The following is an 18,753-nucleotide window of genomic DNA, read 5'->3' on the forward strand; positions in this document are numbered from 1 at the left end:
AAGCGGAGGGGAACCCGGAGGCCAGCTTGTCCTTGGGAAGGGACCAGCAGAAGGGGCTCTCGGGGGTCCTTCCTCAGGAAGGCGGAACTCCCTGGGACCAGCTCCCTGTGGAGCCATCTCTGCTCCCGTGGAGTCTCCTGCAGGCCAGCAGCAGCTGCAGCGGGGGAGCGAGCGAGCGAGCGCAGGAAGCCAGGCGGCGTGGGAGCGCCTGGGAACCACGGGAACTCTCGCCAGTGCCTGGGCTGGCTGTGCACTGAGGTGCCTGTCCCATGTGTCCTGCTAGGTTTAGAGGACAGACTCGCTCACATGTAGAACGAGAGCTCTTTCAACCGACCTCAGGACCAGAAAGCCCCACGATGGCCTTGAGGTGCAGGGGCCAGTGAGTCAGGCCAGTTGCATGCTGCAGGCTGGGCCGGGCACGAGAGGTCAGAAGAGGGAAGAAGTGCCGCCTGCCAGGGGTCTGGGGGAGTCCGCCTCAGGTGACTGTAAAGTGGGGCCTTTTCAGCTCAGGTCCCTGTAGTCCTACAGCTGGGACAGCAAAGGCATCCCGGTGAGCCTGGTCCGGACTCCCAGCCAAGGGGCAGGCGGGACCTTGGCAGCTGGGCCTGGTGTCAGTCACTAGCGGTTCAACCAGCCATCCCTCCACACTTGCTTGACACAGCTCACCATTTGAGAAACACTGGGGAGGCTCTGGGGCCAGTCCAAAGACTACTTCAGGGCCAGGACTGGTCAGGACACCCACCCTGAGGCCTCTCAGTCAGGCTTCCGGCAGCCGCCCCCTGGGTATGGTGGCTGGTGTCCTGCCCATCTGGGGCTCTGTTCTGCACCACAATACAGGGATCCGGTCTAGCACCAGGAGCGGCTCAGGACCAGAGAGCAGGCCTCAGACAGGACAGCAGCCAGTCAGAGGACACGAGGGCAGTGAGAAGTGATGTGACAGTGTTAGGATGCAGAGGAGAGGGCCCCAGGGGAGCCGCACCAGGCAAAAGCCCCTCCCCATGGTGGCAGAGCAGGCGAAGCAAAGCCCCAGAGGTGCCATCTGTCCCGGCCATAGCCAGGAGGGAACTCCAAGCCAAGCAGGTGTGCTGAATGTTAATTCTTTGGTCCCTGCCAAACCAAGGTGTGGCTGCCTGCTTGGGGGCCTCCAGGACGCAGTGAGAAGCCCCCCTGCCCAGGCCACTGGCCGCCTACATCTAGCCAGTCCCGTCACTTACACTCAAGCGCACTAAGGACAGCCTCGGCCTGCCCCAGCTCTGCTGCCCCAGGCTGTTCCCATGAGGATGGGCCCTGCCCCTGCACCCCGTTTCTGCCCTGCGTATGGGGTGCTCACACACCTCAAGGGGTTCCTAGTAAGCTGGGCAGAGATGCTGTTTGGAGGGCGTGTCCCCCACCCCTCCAGGACTGAGGCACCTTGTTTGCGTCTCTCTTCAAGTGTATCTTCCTAGTGTTGGAGGGGATGCCTGGGAGGGCAGAGGGGTGAGAAGGAGCAGGGGAGCAAAGCAACCCGGGCTCTGCAAAGGGTCATCCAATGTCCCCACTCGCTCTAATTCTAAGCTGGGTGGGGCTGGAGGACACTACACTAACAGTGGGTCTGAATCTCCTCCTTAGAAAGCAGCTTCTTTGTAAATGAATGAAAACCTCAATTTTCTCTTCCCAGAGCATGTTACAGGCTCTGGAATCATTTTGGGAGGTCTGAAACCCTGCACGGCCCACTGCACGCCAGGGTGCAAGCCCTGCTGCTGGACAGAGGCTCTGTTTACACGCGGGGCTGGAAGCTTCTACTGGAAGGGGCACTGGGGCACTCTGGTCCAGACCTGGACCTGGGAGGCTTCAGAGACAGAACCACGCTCTTTCCTCGCTCTCCACAAGTGCAGGGCCCTCCCCACCTCATACCACAGCTCTACCTGGCCTTGGCCCATCTCCAAACCCATGACAGAATGTCACAAAATGTATGAGTGTGTGAGTGCACATGTGGGTACCTGTGTGAGAGAGCATGCTGAGTGTGCACAGTAGGGGCTGCAGGAGTGGGCAAAGTGTGTGCAAGCCCCTGGCCGTCCAGTCCCCCCGGCCCTTACCTCCGCTCGTTGCCAAACAGACGGGCCACCTCTTCCCTGCCAGGGCTCCGGGCCCGAGTCCTGCGCTCCAGCCGCCTTCTCTCCACCTGGAAGGCTTCTCGGTGGCTGATCCTGATGGCCTTAGGGACGTCGGCCAGGGTGGCATACTGCCTGCTGGCTTTAAAGGCATAGGCACGCCCCAGTCTCTCTGCTCCCCACCCCCCAGCACTGCCGGAGTCCACGTGGGCAGGGGGATGGCTGGCCACATCCAAGGAGTTGAAGGAGCTGCTGCAGACGGTTCGGGCAGGGGGTTGAGGACCTGGGGGAGGAAGGGGATGGCCAGGCTCGCAGGAGGGTGGGCTGGAGTCGCTGTACCTGTTGGTGGGGGCACCCGGGCTGGGCGGGGAGAGCGGTGGGGGCAGCTGCTGCTCCTCAGCCTTCACGTCCTGCTTGGTCTTCTCCAGGGAGAAGTAGCCGCTCTCCACCCGGACTTTGCGGCCACAGTCCACGCGGTCACCACTTGTGGTGCTCTCCTCTGGAAGATGAGGGACAAGAGAGATGCATGGCCTGCTGCCACCTCTGGTTCTATGACCTTTGGAGAAGGAGCGCAAGTCCAAGGCCACCCCAGGGCAGAACCCTTTCCCAGGAAAGGAATGGGGCATCCTTACCTGCCTCTCCCTAACGGGTACCTCTCTACCAGATGGCCAGGGGTCCCTGAGCTCTAGTCTGGGGGCTCAGCTGGGACAGCAGGATCCCCAAGAAGGGACATCCCACCAACAACCACTTCCCACTGAACACCAGGGAGGACCCAGGGAATGTGGTTAACACTCCACACTGCACTGCAGGGGGCGTGGTTCAATTCCCTGGCTGGGGAACTGAGATCCCCGATACCACACAGTCAAGCTGGAAACCGAGTACATCATGACAGAGGAGTACATCATGAGAGGCCATGCAGCCTCTCAATGTGTCGTTAAGAAGCAGGGAGGCACACCTGGGGGGAGCAAGGAAGGGCAAGTCCTGGCTGTGGTGGGCACCCACAGCGGGGGAGTACTGAGCGGCCTTTTGCCCAGAGCCTGAACAAGGTGCATCTTGCCTGAGTGAGCATAGTCTCAGCTGCCCATGTGTCTTTAGTGGACAGATGGAAACGGGGAAGCCGGCCTGTCATGCAGAGCCCTCTAGGCCTGGACAACGGAGACCACGTGCTGCCCCGCTCTGCTCAGACAACTACAAGTCCTGGAAGGAGACGTGCGGTCGTTCCAGCTGTTCCCCTGCTTCAGCCAGCGCCTGGGCAGGGTGCAACAGTGGGAGAAGGACTGGACAGCCCTTGCTGCTGCTCGCAGGACACAGTGGGCTTCAGATAACCAGGCCTTGAACACAGAGCAGCCATGGGGAGCAGAGGCTCCTTTGGACACAGAGCTCGCAACAGAGCATCCCGATTCTCATGACACCAGGCTGGGGCTCAGGAGCCACTGAAGGCTGGAGGGCTGGCAGACACTCAAGGGCACCCAAGCCCCAGCACCAGCTCACCCTGTCGGGAGGCCCGACCTAGTGCTAGGAGGTGGGGCACCAAGACATGCAGGCACGGTGGCCACCCTGGCTACCACTTACCATCTCTGCCCTCAAGCCCTGGCTCCCTCAGGGTGCTTGCCGCAGGAGGCTGGCCCTGGCTGGGACTCTGAGCTGGACTCAGGCTGCTCCCATCTGGCTGGTCCTTGGCCCTCATTTCTTCCTGCCAGAGTGTGGACTTGGTGGTGGGGACTTTCTCAGCACTGGGGATGCTGCTGCTGCTGCTGGTGACAGCCATCTTGGCCGGCCCTGGCTCCTGCAGGGGAGAGTGGTGTCCATGCAAGCCTGGGAGCACCCTGCCCGAGCCAGCACACGGGTCTGGGCTGCCCGAGTACCTGGCTACCAAGGTTAGCTGCAGTGTCAGAGGCCCAGATGCCAGAAAGCAAAGTTCAGCACAGAGACGGCCCAGCTGGGCTGGAAGCCTTCCCTCTTCTGCAGCCCCAGCCAGCACCCAAAGCCTCTAGGCATGCAGAACGGGAGCCTGGAGCCCAGGTGGGATCCCAAGCTGGAGCTGGTGCTGCCCCAAGGGACAGCATTTGTGTACGAGGTACTTAGCCAGAGCATAGAGAGAACTGTAACTCCACACTGTAAGCCTGTGGCACCTGTTCATGTCCGAGGCCCAAGCCCCTGCCCACCCAGGCACTGGGATGCCTGCTCCTGACCCACTACCAGCAGGATGGCTCTGGGCACCCCCCAAAGTGAGGCACATCTTGGCGGTCCTTCCCAGAAATAGACTGCCCGCTGGGCTCTGACTAGCACCACACCTTTCCAGTCCTCACCAGCCACCCCAAAAGCTCCTACAAGGAGAGCTCACCTCAGCTGAGAGGAGGTGGCAACCCATGCTCACATGGCCAATAAGAGGCAGAGTGAGGCTCTGAGCATTTGGCACCCCCAGGGGCCCCTGGGAGAGGAGAAGGGCCCAGGACAGCGGCTGCCTGTTGGGTGGGCACCTGTGTCCACAGTGAGACAGCCAGCACTTTGCCTAGTTCAGAGATTTCTCAGTTCCACAAGGGTCTCAGGCCTCCTGGGACAGATGAAGCCGGGATGGCTCTCCTGCAGACCCGGGAACGCCCACCACCCCTTCTGTCACAGCCATCAGTAGCCCTGCCTCCCTGGCTGGAGACTCCTGAGCGCTCTGAGTCACCGTGGAAGAGGTAGAGTCCTGGAAGAACGCGGCTTCTGACAGTTCCCCAAGGCTCCAACAGAACCAACTCCAACGACCCCAGGACACCAGCCCTGCGGCCCCGAGCCTGTGGTCAGTGGCGCCCTGGCTCCACACCCAGCAGCCATGCTGCCCTGAGCAGAGGTCTCTCTGGGTGCCCTGCTGTGCCCCCACAATAACCTGGGGCCCACACTCTGAGGCCGGGCATAGCTCTGCGGGGCTCAGGGTGGAGCCGTGTGAGCGTTACCTGGAGACCGTGCTTGATGAGTCCGTCCCCTCCGTGGAGGGGGGCTGGACCAAGGGACACAGAGGCTGCCAACATGGGCTGTGAAGGAAGAGCAGCACTGTGCCCGTGAGAGTAGGGCCCTGACACATGCACGCATTCCTGATGCTGGGGTGAACCCAGCATTGGGCAGGGTGCTGGTGAGGATCTCCAAGAGGAAATTCCAGGCTTGAGATGTGAGGGTCAGTGACAGGGCTTCCTAGAACCAGGCGGTGCCAGGCCTGCCTCCTGGGCCCCTGACCTTCTTAGGACTCAGCCTAGAGGAAAAGGGCCCTGGAGGCGCTAAGGTCCATGGTGAGTCTACTGTGGTAGCTGTGCTGTCCCCTGCCCGTGTGCCCAGCCTCACCCAGTCAGCAGGGGCAGAGGAACAGGGCAGGGGCTGGTTTCTGGGTAGTCACTTCTCTCCTCCAGAGCACATGGGTGGAAAGGAGACATGGCAGGGGCGGGGCCAGGGCCACACGGCACCACGCCCATTCCCCACACTGTCACCACTGTGGTGGGGGATGCTGGCACTCACACCAACAGAGCCCTGGTGCCCGTGAGAAGCAGGGGAAAGGCCCAGGGCCCCAAGGTGTCCTCTCTGTGTGGCCAGGACCACTGCAGGCCCAGGGCTGTCAGTACAATAAAGAAGTTAGCTGAGAGGAAAGAGAAAATGGGGTAGGAAGGGATGCCCAGTCAAGGGGCTTCTGCAGCCTCCACATGCTAAGCAGGCCCCTCGTGAGCAGGTTTCCCACAGAAAGCCACCTTTTCTACCCCTGGGGCACAGGACCTAAGCAGAGGGCCAGTAAGGAAAGTTCTGACCCAGAGTGGGCATGGCAGCAGGTCCCAATGGGTAAAAAAGATGCCTAAGAGGTGGCAGCTCACAGCAAATGTGTGGGCCTGAGGTGGGTCGGACCAGAGCCTGACTGGAGCCTCAATCACGGTGAGAGGCCTGGTGTTTTACACATCCCTGAAAAAGACCGAGAAGCAGGGACCAAGAGCCCAAGCGAGTGAGCAGACGGAGGAGCCAGCCTCCCATAGCTCCGCCCAAGGATGTGTGCCCCTAGCCTACACACCGGGCTGGGTGAACACGCAGCCCCTGGCCTCACCCAAGTCCCAGCTCTGGGGTCTAGGGAGATGGAGAAGGGAACCCCTGGTCACACCCTGAGTGGATGACCACTCCTCTCTAGGCATCTGGGTACCAGGATGCCCTTCCTCAAATAGCCAGAACAGGAAGAGGCTCCTGGGAGCCCGTGCCTGTCAGGCTCCAGCTCTACAGGTCTGGGCCAGCCTGTCTCCCCACTGCCCTGGGCTCTGCTGCAACCCAGCCCCCAGCCAAGGGGGTGTCTGCTCTCCCCCACAGCCCCATTCTCGACATTCCTCTGGCCTGAGGAGTGCCTGCACACTCCATGGCCCCAACTCCCAGATACCTGAACGCTCTCCTTGAAGCAGGACCCTGGGCCCCCTGCCTGACTCAGTTCCTGGAGGGCAGGGTACAGCAAAAGGACCCCCCAGTCCCCTGTTAGTCCGACCCAAAACTCTGGGGCCATGAGAAAAAGGCTAGGTTTGGGGTCTTGGGTTCTTCTCTCTATAGGGGACCCTAAGGCAATCTCAGGTTGCTGAGGGGGCTGGCCCAGAGACCCCCAGCTCTCCTCTAGAAAGGCCACATCCCTCCTCAAGACTGACTCACGGGGACGGTCCCTGATGAAAACTCACGGATGCCAGAAACCCACAGCCTCCGGCACGATGCTCAGGGAGCCAGAGGCTGAGCAGAGGAGGCTGGGGTCCTCCATGCCCCAGGGGCCAAGATAACCTCTGGCAAGTGGGTGATGTCCCCACTCAGAGTATGAAGTAACACTGAGGGGAGAGGGTGTTCATGGGGCTAGGGACAGCGGAGAAGACCCCCTAGTCTGGCTGGAGTGTCTCCTGCTGTGCAGCTGCCCAATTAAGAGGCAGGAGCTCTGCCCAACACTGCTTCTGAGGAATCGCCGCGGAAACACATGCAACACTAAACACTGCGATCCCACCTGGGGTTCTCTCAAAGAAGTTTTGGGGGATTTCCTGTGTCTGCTGTTTCCCAGCAGGAAGCTCCACTTTGCGTTTCCGTGAATGACTGTGATTGCATTTTGCCCACTTCCTGCCAGGGACACTACCTTCCAAGAAGGTGTTAGCCTGGGGTCCCCTCAGGGCGGGTGGGCAGAGAGCAGACAAGGACCGTTGGCTGAGAGCAGGCCAGGGAAGACTGACGGGCATGCAGGGAGGGGCACCCTGGCCAGGCACACCACCCTGTCCTGCCCAGACTGCCCCTCAGGGAAGCCCATAGGAGCCGGCAGGGACTGCTGAGCCCAGGGGTTGCCAGGTTCTCCACGGGAGTGCTATCAGGCTCTCGGGCATTTGAGACGCCAACAGGCCCCGGGTCTGCATCCTATTCCCTCACAAGGGTGTGGAGGGGCTCAGGCAGGCAAGGCAAGTGCATTGAGTCACAGGGAAATGTGGGGCAGAGGGTGCACATTCACAGTCTAACGACCGTTTGAATGAGTGGGGTTGGGGCGCTGACCCTCCAAGCAGTCAGATATCCAGCACAACTTAGGTTGGCCCACTGTACCCACAGTTCCACATCCATGAATTCAACCAATTGAGGACCGTGCAGTCCTGCGGAATTTACTATTGAAAACAATCCACACAAAGGACTCCCAGAGTGCAAACTTGTGTAGCTCCAGGGTCACTGTACTGAGCACCCAGAAGGGGCCTGGCACTTTTGCCACTGCTCATAGTAATCTGAGAACTCGATTTCAACAGGCCCGTTTCATAAATCAGTCCACTGAGGCCCTGAGCCCTTCTGGTGCCCCGAGTCCCTGCAGACCAGCCAGGGAGGGAAGCCCTGGACCCGGGGGACTGCCCCAGCCACCTCCCACTCTGGCCTCATGGGAGCTGGTAGGAGCACAGAATCAAGGCTGTGCCAGTGCTTTCCATTTATGGGTCCCCTGAGAGCCCCTCACGGCCAGGCACTGCAGGACCACTCCTCCTGGCCCTCTGCCCAGCCTGCTGTCGCAGAATTGTCTGTGTGAAGGTGGAACTGAACTGAGCCTCTCCTCCCAGCATGCTCTTGGCTCCCAGCAATTGGCAGGATGCTCAGGGGAGGGATGGGCACTGTGCGGTGATGCCTCTGGGGGCAGCCCCACAGCAGGCCACCCTTTCCAAGTGGGGGTCCTGCCCTGAGGCTTGCAGAGGAGTGTGCAGAAGGCAGCCCACAGACTCGGAGAAGGAAGGCGAAGACCCCTGGGCTGAGGGCTGCCTCAGCTGCCTCAGCCCTGGCATCACCCCTTCCTTCCCTTGCCCCCAATTCTAGGCTGGGTCCTGAATCCCCCAATCTCCCAGGGTGCTTTTTCTTTGCCCCAGCTCCACCGAGGGGATGCCTCACCTGTGGTGTGGGGGGCTCCACCTTCCGCTTCTTCTTCTGGTTCTGCTTGTTGGTCCTGGGATAGACTGTGAGCATCTCCAGCCATCTGGGAGACAGGAGGGTATGGCACCAGTCAGACCAGGGCTGCCACTCCAGGGCAGGAAGTGCCAGCAGCACAGCTGGGACACGGACAGGCTGACCGCTGGTCTGGTGAAGATTTGGCAGTGCTTTTGTTACCAGCCTTCCTCTGGGGCTGAGACTCCACTCTAAAATCGCCCTCCTGGAGTGTGGCTGGCCAGCATAGACACGCTGCGACTGGGAAGCCCCGAGGACCACTGGGGCAAGAACCTAGGAGTCATTGCCAAACTTTCCCACAGTGGTCACTTCTGGGCACTGTGCAGCTGACCTCCCACACTCTGGAGGGCTCACCTCTGGGCCCCAGCTGCACAGTGAGGGTACCCTTGGGGGCACCTCGGGAGCACCTTTGGGGAAGGCCTAGCGGAACAGCCCAGGGACCAACACCAGGGCCCACACTGGAAGGTCTACTCTGGACCAGCAGCAGGGAAGGCAGGGAGGGGCATGGACTCAGACCTGGCTCTGCTCCCCTCAAACCAAGACCCAGGCGGCTCCTAGCCCTCAGGACTTTGGCCTCTCATCTCTGGAACCAGGGGGGCCCCTGCTTGCCTCTCTGGAGCTCTGTGGTAGCTGGGAAGGTCGGAGCAAGGGGAAGGAGAAGGTGTGGTGGGAGGAGGATGTGTGGCGCGGGGGAAGGGTAGCGCTCTCTCCACAGGGGACAGTACTGCAGGGGACGCTGGGCTAACTCTGTCCAGACACAAGGGTCTGTGTGGGCCTGTGGCCAGCCTGTGACAACAGCCTGGCGGCAACGGCTGAACTGCTGAGGGAGGCAGGGTCTACACTGCCAGCATACTGGCTGAGGCAGCAGTGAAGACCAGCACCCCAGGCGCAAGGCAGGCAGAAGGGCTTGTCTTTAGTTCTCAGAGGTGCTCCTTTAATGTGTTTGTGTGTGGGGTGCCGCTGGAGTGGCTGTGCTGCTGGCAGCTGGGAGAGGGGTTGCATGTGGAGTGCACCCTTCCAGCAGTGGAGCTGAGGCCCAGTCAGGTGAGAGCGGGGGTTCTCGGCCTTAGAGCGAGCAAGCGAGTGCCCTGCATGAGGAGATCTGAGCACAGGCTCTGCTCCCAGAGCCCCAAAGCCAGGAGGAGATGACGGCTCACTCTACACAGGAGCAGACGAGCAGACTCCAAGGGCTCACCCATGTACCCTTCGGAGTTTGAGTGCTTGTGGGTTAACAGACTTGCTTTCTAGCCTGCCAAAGGGAACAAATTTCCTTTGCAAAGTTCACAATAAGGACCCTGCCTGCAGAGGGCCCCTCTCCAGGCTCTACCTGGGAGGGGAAAAGAGACAGCTTGCGAAGTCACGTCATCCTCCAGGGCCTGGGAACAGCGCTGCGGCAGGCATGTGCAAAGCAGTCAGGGAGTCCTGAGCCCGTGAACACTGGTCCTGTCGCTCTTGACTAGTAACACTACCAAGCTGAGCAAACCTGTGCGCCTCACATGATAGGGCCTTGAGGGGAAAGGAGAGAAGACCTGCACCACCGCCACACAGCTGACTGGACAGAGCTCCTGAAGCCCCTGCCAAGTGCCAGATGGAGGTCCCATCAGAGGCCAGACCATGTGGTGCTGACCTGGGCCCCAGCTCCCATACTCCTAGTGCCCTGGGACCTCAGACACCCTTCCTTTCCTATGTCACCCAGGCCCCTCCCAACTCGGGGGTGTGTGTCTGTGTGTGTGATGCCTAGATGTCCTTGAGGAGTCTGGTTGGGCAGTGGAACCTCAGCCAAGAGTGTCTGCCAGACAGGCCATGGCAGCAGGTGTGAACCAGGACTCACGACTGGCTCTGCTGCCCCTTGTGCCTGGGGAGATCAGGTTCCCTTCACCTCTGGCCTTCCGTCTCCAGCTGCAGAACCACTGACACTGAGGGGGGAATGGCAAACCACGTCAGCATTCTTGCCGTGAGAACCGCATGAACAGTATGAAAAGGCAAAAAGATATGACAACGAAAGATGAATTCCCCAGGTCAGAAGCTGCCCAATATGCTACTGGAGGAGAGGAGAGAAATAGCTCCAGAAGGAATGAAGAGGCTACGCCAAAGCGGAAACAGCACCCAGTTGTGGATGTGTCTGGTGGTGAAAGTAAAGTCCGATGCTTAAAGAACAATACCTGGAATGTTAGGTCCATGAATCAAGGTAAATTGGAAGTGGTCAAACAGGAGATGGCAAGAGTGAACACTGACATCTTAGGAATCAGTGAACTAAAATGGACAGCAATGGGCAAATTTACTTCAGATGACCATTAATTATATCTATTACTGTAGGCAAGAATCCCTTAGAAGAAAAGGACTAGCCTTCAGAGTCAACAAGAGAGTCTGAAATGCAGTATGTTCGTGCAATCTCAAAAATGACAGAATGATCTCGATTCATTTCCAAGGCAAACCATTCAACATCTCATAGTAATCCAAGTATATGCCCCAACCAGTAATGCTGAAGAAGCTGATGTTGAACAGTTATATGAAGACCCAGAAGATCTTCTAGAACTAACACCAAAAAAAGATGTCCTTTTCATCATAGGGGACTGGAATGCAAAAGTATGAAATCAAGAGACACCTGGAGTAAAAGCCAAGTTTGACCTTGGAGTACAAAATGAAGCAGGGCAAAGACTAACAGAGTTTTGCCAAGAGAACGCACTGGTCATAGCAAACACCTTCTTCCAATAACACACAAGACAACTCTATGCATGGACATCATCAGATGGTCAACACCGAAATCAGACTGATTATATTCTTTGCAGACAAAGATGGAAAAGCTCTATACAGTCAGCAAAAACAAGACCAGGAGCTGACTGTGGCTCAGATCATGAACTCCCTATTGCAAAATTTAGACTTAAATTGAACAAAGTAGGGAAAACCTACAAAGTAGGAAAAACTACACCATATAGGTATGACCTAAATCAAATGCCTTATGATTATACAGTGTAAGTGACAAACAGATTCACAGGATTAGATCGGATAGACAGTGTGTCTGAAGAACTATGGACAGAGGTTCGTAACACTGTAGTGATCAAAACCATCTCAAAGAAAAAGAAATGCAAAAAGGGAAAATGGTTCTCTGAGGAGGGCTTAAAAATAGCCAAGAAAAGAAGAGAAGTGAAAGGCAAAGAAGAAAAGGAAAAATATACCCATCTGAATGCAGAGTTCCAAACAATAGCAAGGAGAGAGAAGAAAGCCTTCCTAAGTGAACAATGCAAAGAAAATAGAGAAAAACAACAGAATGGGAAAGACTAGAGACTTCTTCAAAAAAATCAGATACCAAGGGAACATTTCATGCAAAGATAAGCACAATAAACGACAAAAATGGAATGAATCTAACAGAAACAGAAGGTATTAAGAAAAGGTGGCAAGAATACACAGAAAAGTCAAAGTGTTAGTCGCTTGGTCATGTCCAACTCTTTCAGACTCCATGAATTGTAGCCCGCCAGGCTCCACTGTCCATGGACTTCTCCAGGCAAGAATACTGGAGTGGGTTGCTCCAGATCCTCCTCCAGGGGATCTTCCTGACCCAGGGATTGAACCCACATCTCTTATGTCTCCTGCATTGGCAAGCATGTTCTTTACCACGGGCACCACCTGGGAAGCCAAGAATACACAGAAGAACTATTACAAAAAAGATCTTAATGACCCAGATAACCACAGTGTGTGATCACTCACCTAGAGCCAGACATCCTGGAGTGTGAAGTCAAGTGGACCTTAGGAAGTATCACTATGAACAAAGCTAGTGGAGGTGATGGAATTCCAGCTGAACTATTTCAAATCCTAAACGATGATGCAGTGAAACTGCTGCACTCAATATGCCAACAAATTTGGAAAACTCAGCAGTGGCCACAGGACTGGGAAAGGTCAGTTTTCATCCCAATACCAAAGATAGGCAATACCAAAGAATGTTCAAACTACTGCACAGTTGCACTCATTTCACATGCTAGCAAGGTCATGCTCAAAATTCTTCAAGCTAGGCTTTAACAGTATGTGAACCAAAAAATTCCAGATGTACAAGGTGGATTTAGAAAAGGCAGAGGAACCAGAGATCAAATTACCAACATCCGTTGGATCACAAAAAAGGCAAGAGAGTTCCAGAAGAACATCTACTTCTGCTTTCCTGACTTCACTAAAGCCTTTGTCTGTGTGGATCACAACAAACTGTGGAATAGTCTTAATGAGATGAGAATCCCAGACCACATTACCTACCTCCTGAGAAACCTGTATGCAGGACAAGAAGCAACAGTTCGAACTGGACATGGTACAAGACTGGTTCCAAATTGGGAAAGGAGTGTGTCAAGGCTATATATTGTCACCCTGCTTATTTAACTTATATGCAGAGTACATCATGTGAAATGCCATACTGGATGAAGCATAAGCTGGAATTAAGATTGCCGGGAGAAATATCAACAATCTCAGATATGCAGGTGACACCACCCTTATGGCAGAAAGCGAAGAGGAACTAAAGAGCCTCTGGAGGAAGGTGAAAGAGTGAAAAAGCTGGCTTAAAACAACATTCAAAACACTAAGATCAGGGCATCTGGTCCCATCACTTCATGGCAAATAGACAGGGGAACAATGGAAACAGTGACAGACTTTATTTTCTTTGGCTCCAAAATCCCTGAGGACAATGACTGCAGACCATGGGGTCTAAAGAGTCGGACATGACTGAGAGACTGAATAACAACGAAAATGCTTTACGCTCTTAAAATCCATAACATTCTAAGAGGAGGATTAAGGAGAGGCAGTGAAACTGGTCCTCCTGTCTGCCCCTGGTGTTAGAAACGAAATCCTGCCTTTCCCCATGGGAGGATGACTAGCAGGGAGCTAGCACCCCAGGAAGAAGCCACCCACCCCTCAGCAGCATGGGCCTGGCCCCCGCCCCACACCCACCTCAGTGAAAACAAGATCTCACTTCCTCCCACGGCCGCCTTGGCCAGCTGCAGCTGATAGGGCCCCAAAGCCCAGCCCATCACTCAGCCACCTCCGTTTCACGAACGCAAGGTGCCTGACGTCCTAATTCCTTCTCTTCCTTGTGCAGTAATCAGCCCGGCCCCTCAACCCCGAGAGTTCATTTTTTCCTGTGCACCTTAGAGAATGACAAGTTTCTCCATGACCCAGTGCCCGAGCTCCTGGCTGGGCCAGGGGCACCTGCTCGCCGTCACGCACCATGTCACTTACCTGCGCGGCTGCGTGCACGGAAGAGCAGGGCCCCCAGGATGCAGAGGTGACAGCTCAGAGCACGGAGCTCAGCCCCCTGCGCTGGCGGCTGCCTGGAAATCTGGGTCCCTCTACTTTCCAGGGCTTCTCCCAGCCTCCACCCAGGGCATGCTGGGCGTAGGGGGTGGAGTAGCCCAGAACTCTGTTCTGTCCATGCAGACAAGAAAAGCAGTGCGTGTGGTCACCCTGTGGTGACTCCTGAGTGCAGACACAGGGGTCATGAGGGAGATATGGCCTCTATTCCAGGGCTGACCGCTGGCTGAAGAGAACACATTTGGGCAAACCCCAGCCTTCATAAGTGCCAGCTGACACAGCCACACGCCTCACTGGGGAAGGCTTCCTGGGGGCTTCACAGCCTGGAGGATGGAAGGGAGGGCAGGGGAGAGGCAGCAGGAGACGTGCGTGACAAACAGCTCAGCACTGCAGTGCATGGGGCTGTGGGTAGGGGGCTGGGAAGGGCCCCAGGGCCTTTCAGGCAGGAGGGGGTGAGGCTGGATGAGCTCTAGAGACCGAGCCCCTCGTGGCTGAGTGAGAGGAGGCCAGAGTGAAGTGAGGATGGAACAGAAGACCAGAGAGAGGCCTGGAAGATGCGCTGACACCAGGAGAGGGAGGCGGCAGGGGCAGCTGGGCAACTGTGGGCGGGGATGAAGCAAAGGTGGGTGGAGAGAGGGACTCAGTAGACAGAAGGTGCAGACAGTTCGAGGATCCCTGGCAGGTGGGGCACGTCATCTCAACACACATGTAGCAAACTCACCCACTGATGATCTCCTTGGTCTCAGCCCGGATGAAGTGCTCCTTCTCAGGGGTCAGAATGCACAGGGAGAACTTCTGGCCTGTCCGGCCCTCCCCATCCACCACGTCCGTGCACTGGTTCATGTTGATGGTGCCCTGTGGGAGGGTTGTGGGCTGCAAGAGGAAGACATGGCAGGAGTCACCCTGGGGGCAGAGCGAACGTCCCTGTCTCCCCAGGTCCTTCTGGACCCTCCTGGCTTCTCCACCATCACTGGGGCCTCACAGCTGTGCAGAGCCCCCTGCCACGCAGAGCAGGAGGGTGGGCTGCCTCAGTCTGGCCCTCACAGCCCCACACCCCCCTGACCCACCCTGGAGGGGAGCGGTGACAGGTCTGCTCTTCTCAGAGGACAACCAGCTGCATGTTCCTTCCCACTACAGAAGAACAGCCCACGAGTGCTGGGGGCGGGCGGGGGCTGTGTGTTGGGGGAACAGGCAGCAGATGCCTCTTGAGGACAGCTGGGGTGACGGAGGCAGCCAGGAGCCTGGTCACAGAGGGTGACTGATCCAGAAAGCAGTGAGAAAAGCTACAGGAGGTAGTTTTGAAATTGCAAGGCTATTTTTAAAGGCTAGGAGGGGCCAGAGAGAAGCACACCTTGAAGACAGACGTGGGGCAGGCAGACCAGAGCCTCGCACCTGGGGTTGTCAGAGGCGGGCCTCCTTCAGGGCTGCCCGGGCAGGGCTGGGACAAATTATAGCACTTCCCCCCTTTTCTCAGTCAAAGCTTCGAGACACTGACATTAGGGAGAGAAATCCAAAAACAAGATACTGAGTGGATGAGTGAGGACCCTCCTGGAACGCAAGGAGGCTTTGGGGAAGGAGGCAGGGGGCTTTGGTGGCCACCACACCAGGCGCGAAGACTCCATGAAGGGAGGGGAGACCAAGCTCCAACTCCCACCCCACCTCCACAAGGAGCCTGTCCCAAGGGCCCAGCACTTCCAGGCTGATCCTGGAGAAGCAGCAGGGGTAGAAAAGGCCCACAGTGGTGGCTGGGCTCCCTTCCTCCCACCAGCCAGTCCCCTGCTGCAACACAGAGGAAGGGGACCTGGTCTGAAGATGAGACGCCGAGCTCTGCTGACCCACTGCCAGCCAACTCCCTTTTTGTCCCCTGAGGCCCCACCCAGGAGCCAGACCCCAGAGGTGGTGGCTTTCCAGAGTCCTCGCCCTGACACAGTCGCCAGCTCGCTGGGTCACTGTAGGGCAGGGAGTAAGTTCCCCACTCCAAGAAGCCTTTCCGTGGGGGCCTCTGGGACCCGCCCATCCTCCTGGGGCCCAGCTCAAGATGGAGGCGGCAGGGCAGGAGGGCAGCCGTGCCCCCACAGAAGAGCATACACCCTCACTGCGTCTTCAGTGCGTCCTATCTGAGAAGTGCCCCCAGGTGGGCATGAGAGAGGGGGCCACACCCACGCCAAGCTGAGAGCTTCCCGACTGAAGTAAAACCTTGTAGTACCTCTCCTGGAGGCTTCCAGCCTGCCCTTAAGCTGGAGAAGGGAGCCTGGTGGGTGGTCCTCAACCAAGTAGCTGATGAGGGAGGTGGCCCAGGTTCCCCACCTGCCTCGGGATAAGCGCTGTCTTCCCACCTTCCTGCCTCAGCTCCAGGCCCTGCTTCCTTCCCCCACATCATGCCAGTGCCCAGCAGAACCTTCCCTGGGTGGTGGCCTCTGCCCTCTCCAAAGGCAGACCCCCTCAGGCAGGACACTTGATCCCCACTGGCCCCGACAAAACACACGGCCTCTCTGAGGCGGGGCCGCAGGAAGGACCAGGGCGCCGGGTGGAGCGTGGCACCAGCACTAGAGCAGGCAGGCCCGGTGCTCTGCTCTGCTGTCCTCCCTTGTCCCTCATGCTGCTGGGGCAGGTGCCCGGCCCTGCTGAGTCACCCTGCGTCACACACACAACACACACAGGTAAGTTCTGCGGGGGCCATAAAGTACGTCATCACAAGTTCTAGCATTTTCTCCTCACTGGACCACCCAGAGGGCCCCGGGCTACACGTGCTCCTCTTCAGAGGCCACTGCTCCAGGGCTCGGGGCTGGAGCTGCACCCTGGTGCCTCTGCACAGCGAGTGTTCACCTGGTGAGGCTCCCTGCCACCCCACAGCTCCATGTGGTCACGGGACTCAGGCACCAACTGTACCCTGAGGCTTTCCGCAACCTCTCCATGATAAGAAGGTGGTACCTCCTCCAGAAAGTTTGCAGAAGGGCCATGAAAGGCAGAGACATGACAGGTGAGGGCTGAAGGGCACAAGCATCTCTCTACCACCTCTAAGCCAGGATCACCCAGTTATAGTCTCTCTCATCCTTCCTTAAATATGACCTCCCATGAGGCAGGCGTGACCTCATCCTGTCACACACAAGAGACAGGAAACCTGGGAAACCTGTCCAGGTTCACAGGGGCCAGCCCTTTTGGTCTCAACAGCGTCCCCCCCAACCCCTGCCCGGGAAGAAGCAGCCCAGGAGCACCCACGTGGGCCCTTCCCTGCTGAACTTCAACGTGCCTCCCATACAGTATAGACTGTAACCCACTACAACACTGTGGGTCAGTGGCTCAAGCTGTCCTGGCCCTGACCACGTGGCCTACCAGCATGCACACGTCCCACCATTTGCAGGGCAAGGTGCCCCAGGCTCAGCTTGTATGTACCTACCCTGATCCTAGAATGGGCCATTTCTCCAAGGATCCCTGGTTCCTTTCACTGGAGAACAGAATTAGAAATCAATACTGAGGAACTAGGTATGCTCATTGCTTTTGGGGTGTTGCTGCCTCCAGGCCTTCTCAGATGACGGACGAGGAAACACAGGTGCGTATAACCTGTGCAGTCACGTCTGCATTCACCTTCCCCTCCCCGCCCCGCCCCCCCACCTATTACTATCTATCAATTGCGGGATCTGTCTCTCCTGTGAGTCTCTGAAGCTAAACACACTGGTGTCCTCCACTTGAATCCAGGGCCATGTGCATCATTCCAGCCTCTCCCTCTGCTTGCCTGGGACCTAACACACCCAAGTGGCCCAGACTGTGAACCAGTACTCCACGGGCAACTTTACCACCGCGCACAAGGCACCCAGCATGATCCCTTCTCCTTCAGTTGTACAGACTCCACTCACGTCCAAGGGCACATACCACCTTACACACTCCCACCTGGACTCTGCACGGAAGTCCTGGAGAAGAACGCATCACAGTTCCTTGTATATCTGAGAGCCCTCTGGCTCTCAGATACTAGTTCTACACTTCCTGCCTCCAGCACGAGTTTCGGAGCCCTCTCTTCCAGGGCATGCTGGCTAAAGAGGGAGGGAGGAAGGACACAGAGGGGAAAGGCCAGGGGCTCAAGGCACCTCCTAGCAGAAGCCATTCTTCCAGCCGAGACGGAGAACGGGGCTGCTCACAGGGGGCGGGGGCGGGGGGCACCGGCACACAGGCAGCAGGGCCTGCTGTGGAGATGCACACCCCAGCTCTGGTCTGCAGGGTGCCATGCCCGGAAGGAAGGCAGTGCTCGTCTCCTGCCCAGCGGCTCCAGGCAGACTGGGAGAGAACACACTGTCGTCTGCTATGGGTGGGCTGGAAGCCATGCAGCTTCTGGGGCCATGGCACTCAGCAAGCCCTCCTGCAGGGCCCCCTGCTCACCCTGGTGCTGAAAGACCCCAATGCTGAGGTCTGAAGCAGCCAGAAGAGACTCTTGGGGACCAGGAACAACCAGAGAGGCTGGAGAGAAGGCGAGAGGTCCTAAACTGTAAGGTCTGAGTGCTTAACGCAATGGTTTTCAACTTTTGCTGAATAATGGAATGACCTGGAAAGATAACTAAATGCAGGTTCCATGCCCAGATTTAAACTGTCTGGGAGTGGGGCTTGGGCATCAGAATTACCAAAAAGCCCCTTCATGCTTCTAACACTGAGGCTGGGAACAACTGCCTGGAGGGGAGATGGGTCTGCTCACTGCCACAGCAGGCCCAGCACCGCGGGCTGGCTGGCCCAGGCCCTGGCCAGCTGCACTAGGTCACTAGGCAGCTTGTGGCTGGGCCAAAGAGGACCTGATGAAAGCGTAACAGAGGGGAGAGGAGAGACAAAACACAGCTGTTGCGGGCCCGCTGAGGGTGAGGGCCAGTGGGGTTCACAAGAGAGGGTGCACTACTGGAGAAGTGGTATCATCAGGCCCCAGCACCCCAGGCTCGGGTTAGCACCCCCAAGGCCCTGCCAGCCACAGTGA

General features: G+C 57.5%; 1 protein-coding gene across 3 annotated transcripts in view; it reads right to left on the reverse strand.

Annotated features, from left to right (window-relative positions):
• MPRIP (myosin phosphatase Rho interacting protein) overlaps positions 1-18,753 on the reverse strand; it is a 90,220-nt gene that overhangs the window by 29,815 nt on the left and 41,652 nt on the right. For 2 of the 3 annotated variants that reach the window (XM_061143678.1, XM_061143679.1), the window contains exons 4-7: positions 14,524-14,675; positions 8,466-8,550; positions 3,663-3,876; positions 2,430-2,589 (exon numbers count right to left, since the gene is read on the reverse strand). In XM_061143678.1, coding sequence (XP_060999661.1) covers positions 2,430-2,589; positions 3,663-3,876; positions 8,466-8,550; positions 14,524-14,675 — 611 coding nt within the window. Of the gene's footprint in view, positions 1-2,075; positions 2,590-3,662; positions 3,877-8,465; positions 8,551-14,523; positions 14,676-18,753 lie in introns of all 3 variants that reach the window. The other variant, XM_061143680.1, reaches the window with a different exon arrangement.

The sequence above is a fragment of the Dama dama genome, chromosome 5 (genome assembly GCF_033118175.1).
Source record: "Dama dama isolate Ldn47 chromosome 5, ASM3311817v1, whole genome shotgun sequence".
Taxonomy (NCBI): domain Eukaryota; kingdom Metazoa; phylum Chordata; class Mammalia; order Artiodactyla; family Cervidae; genus Dama; species Dama dama.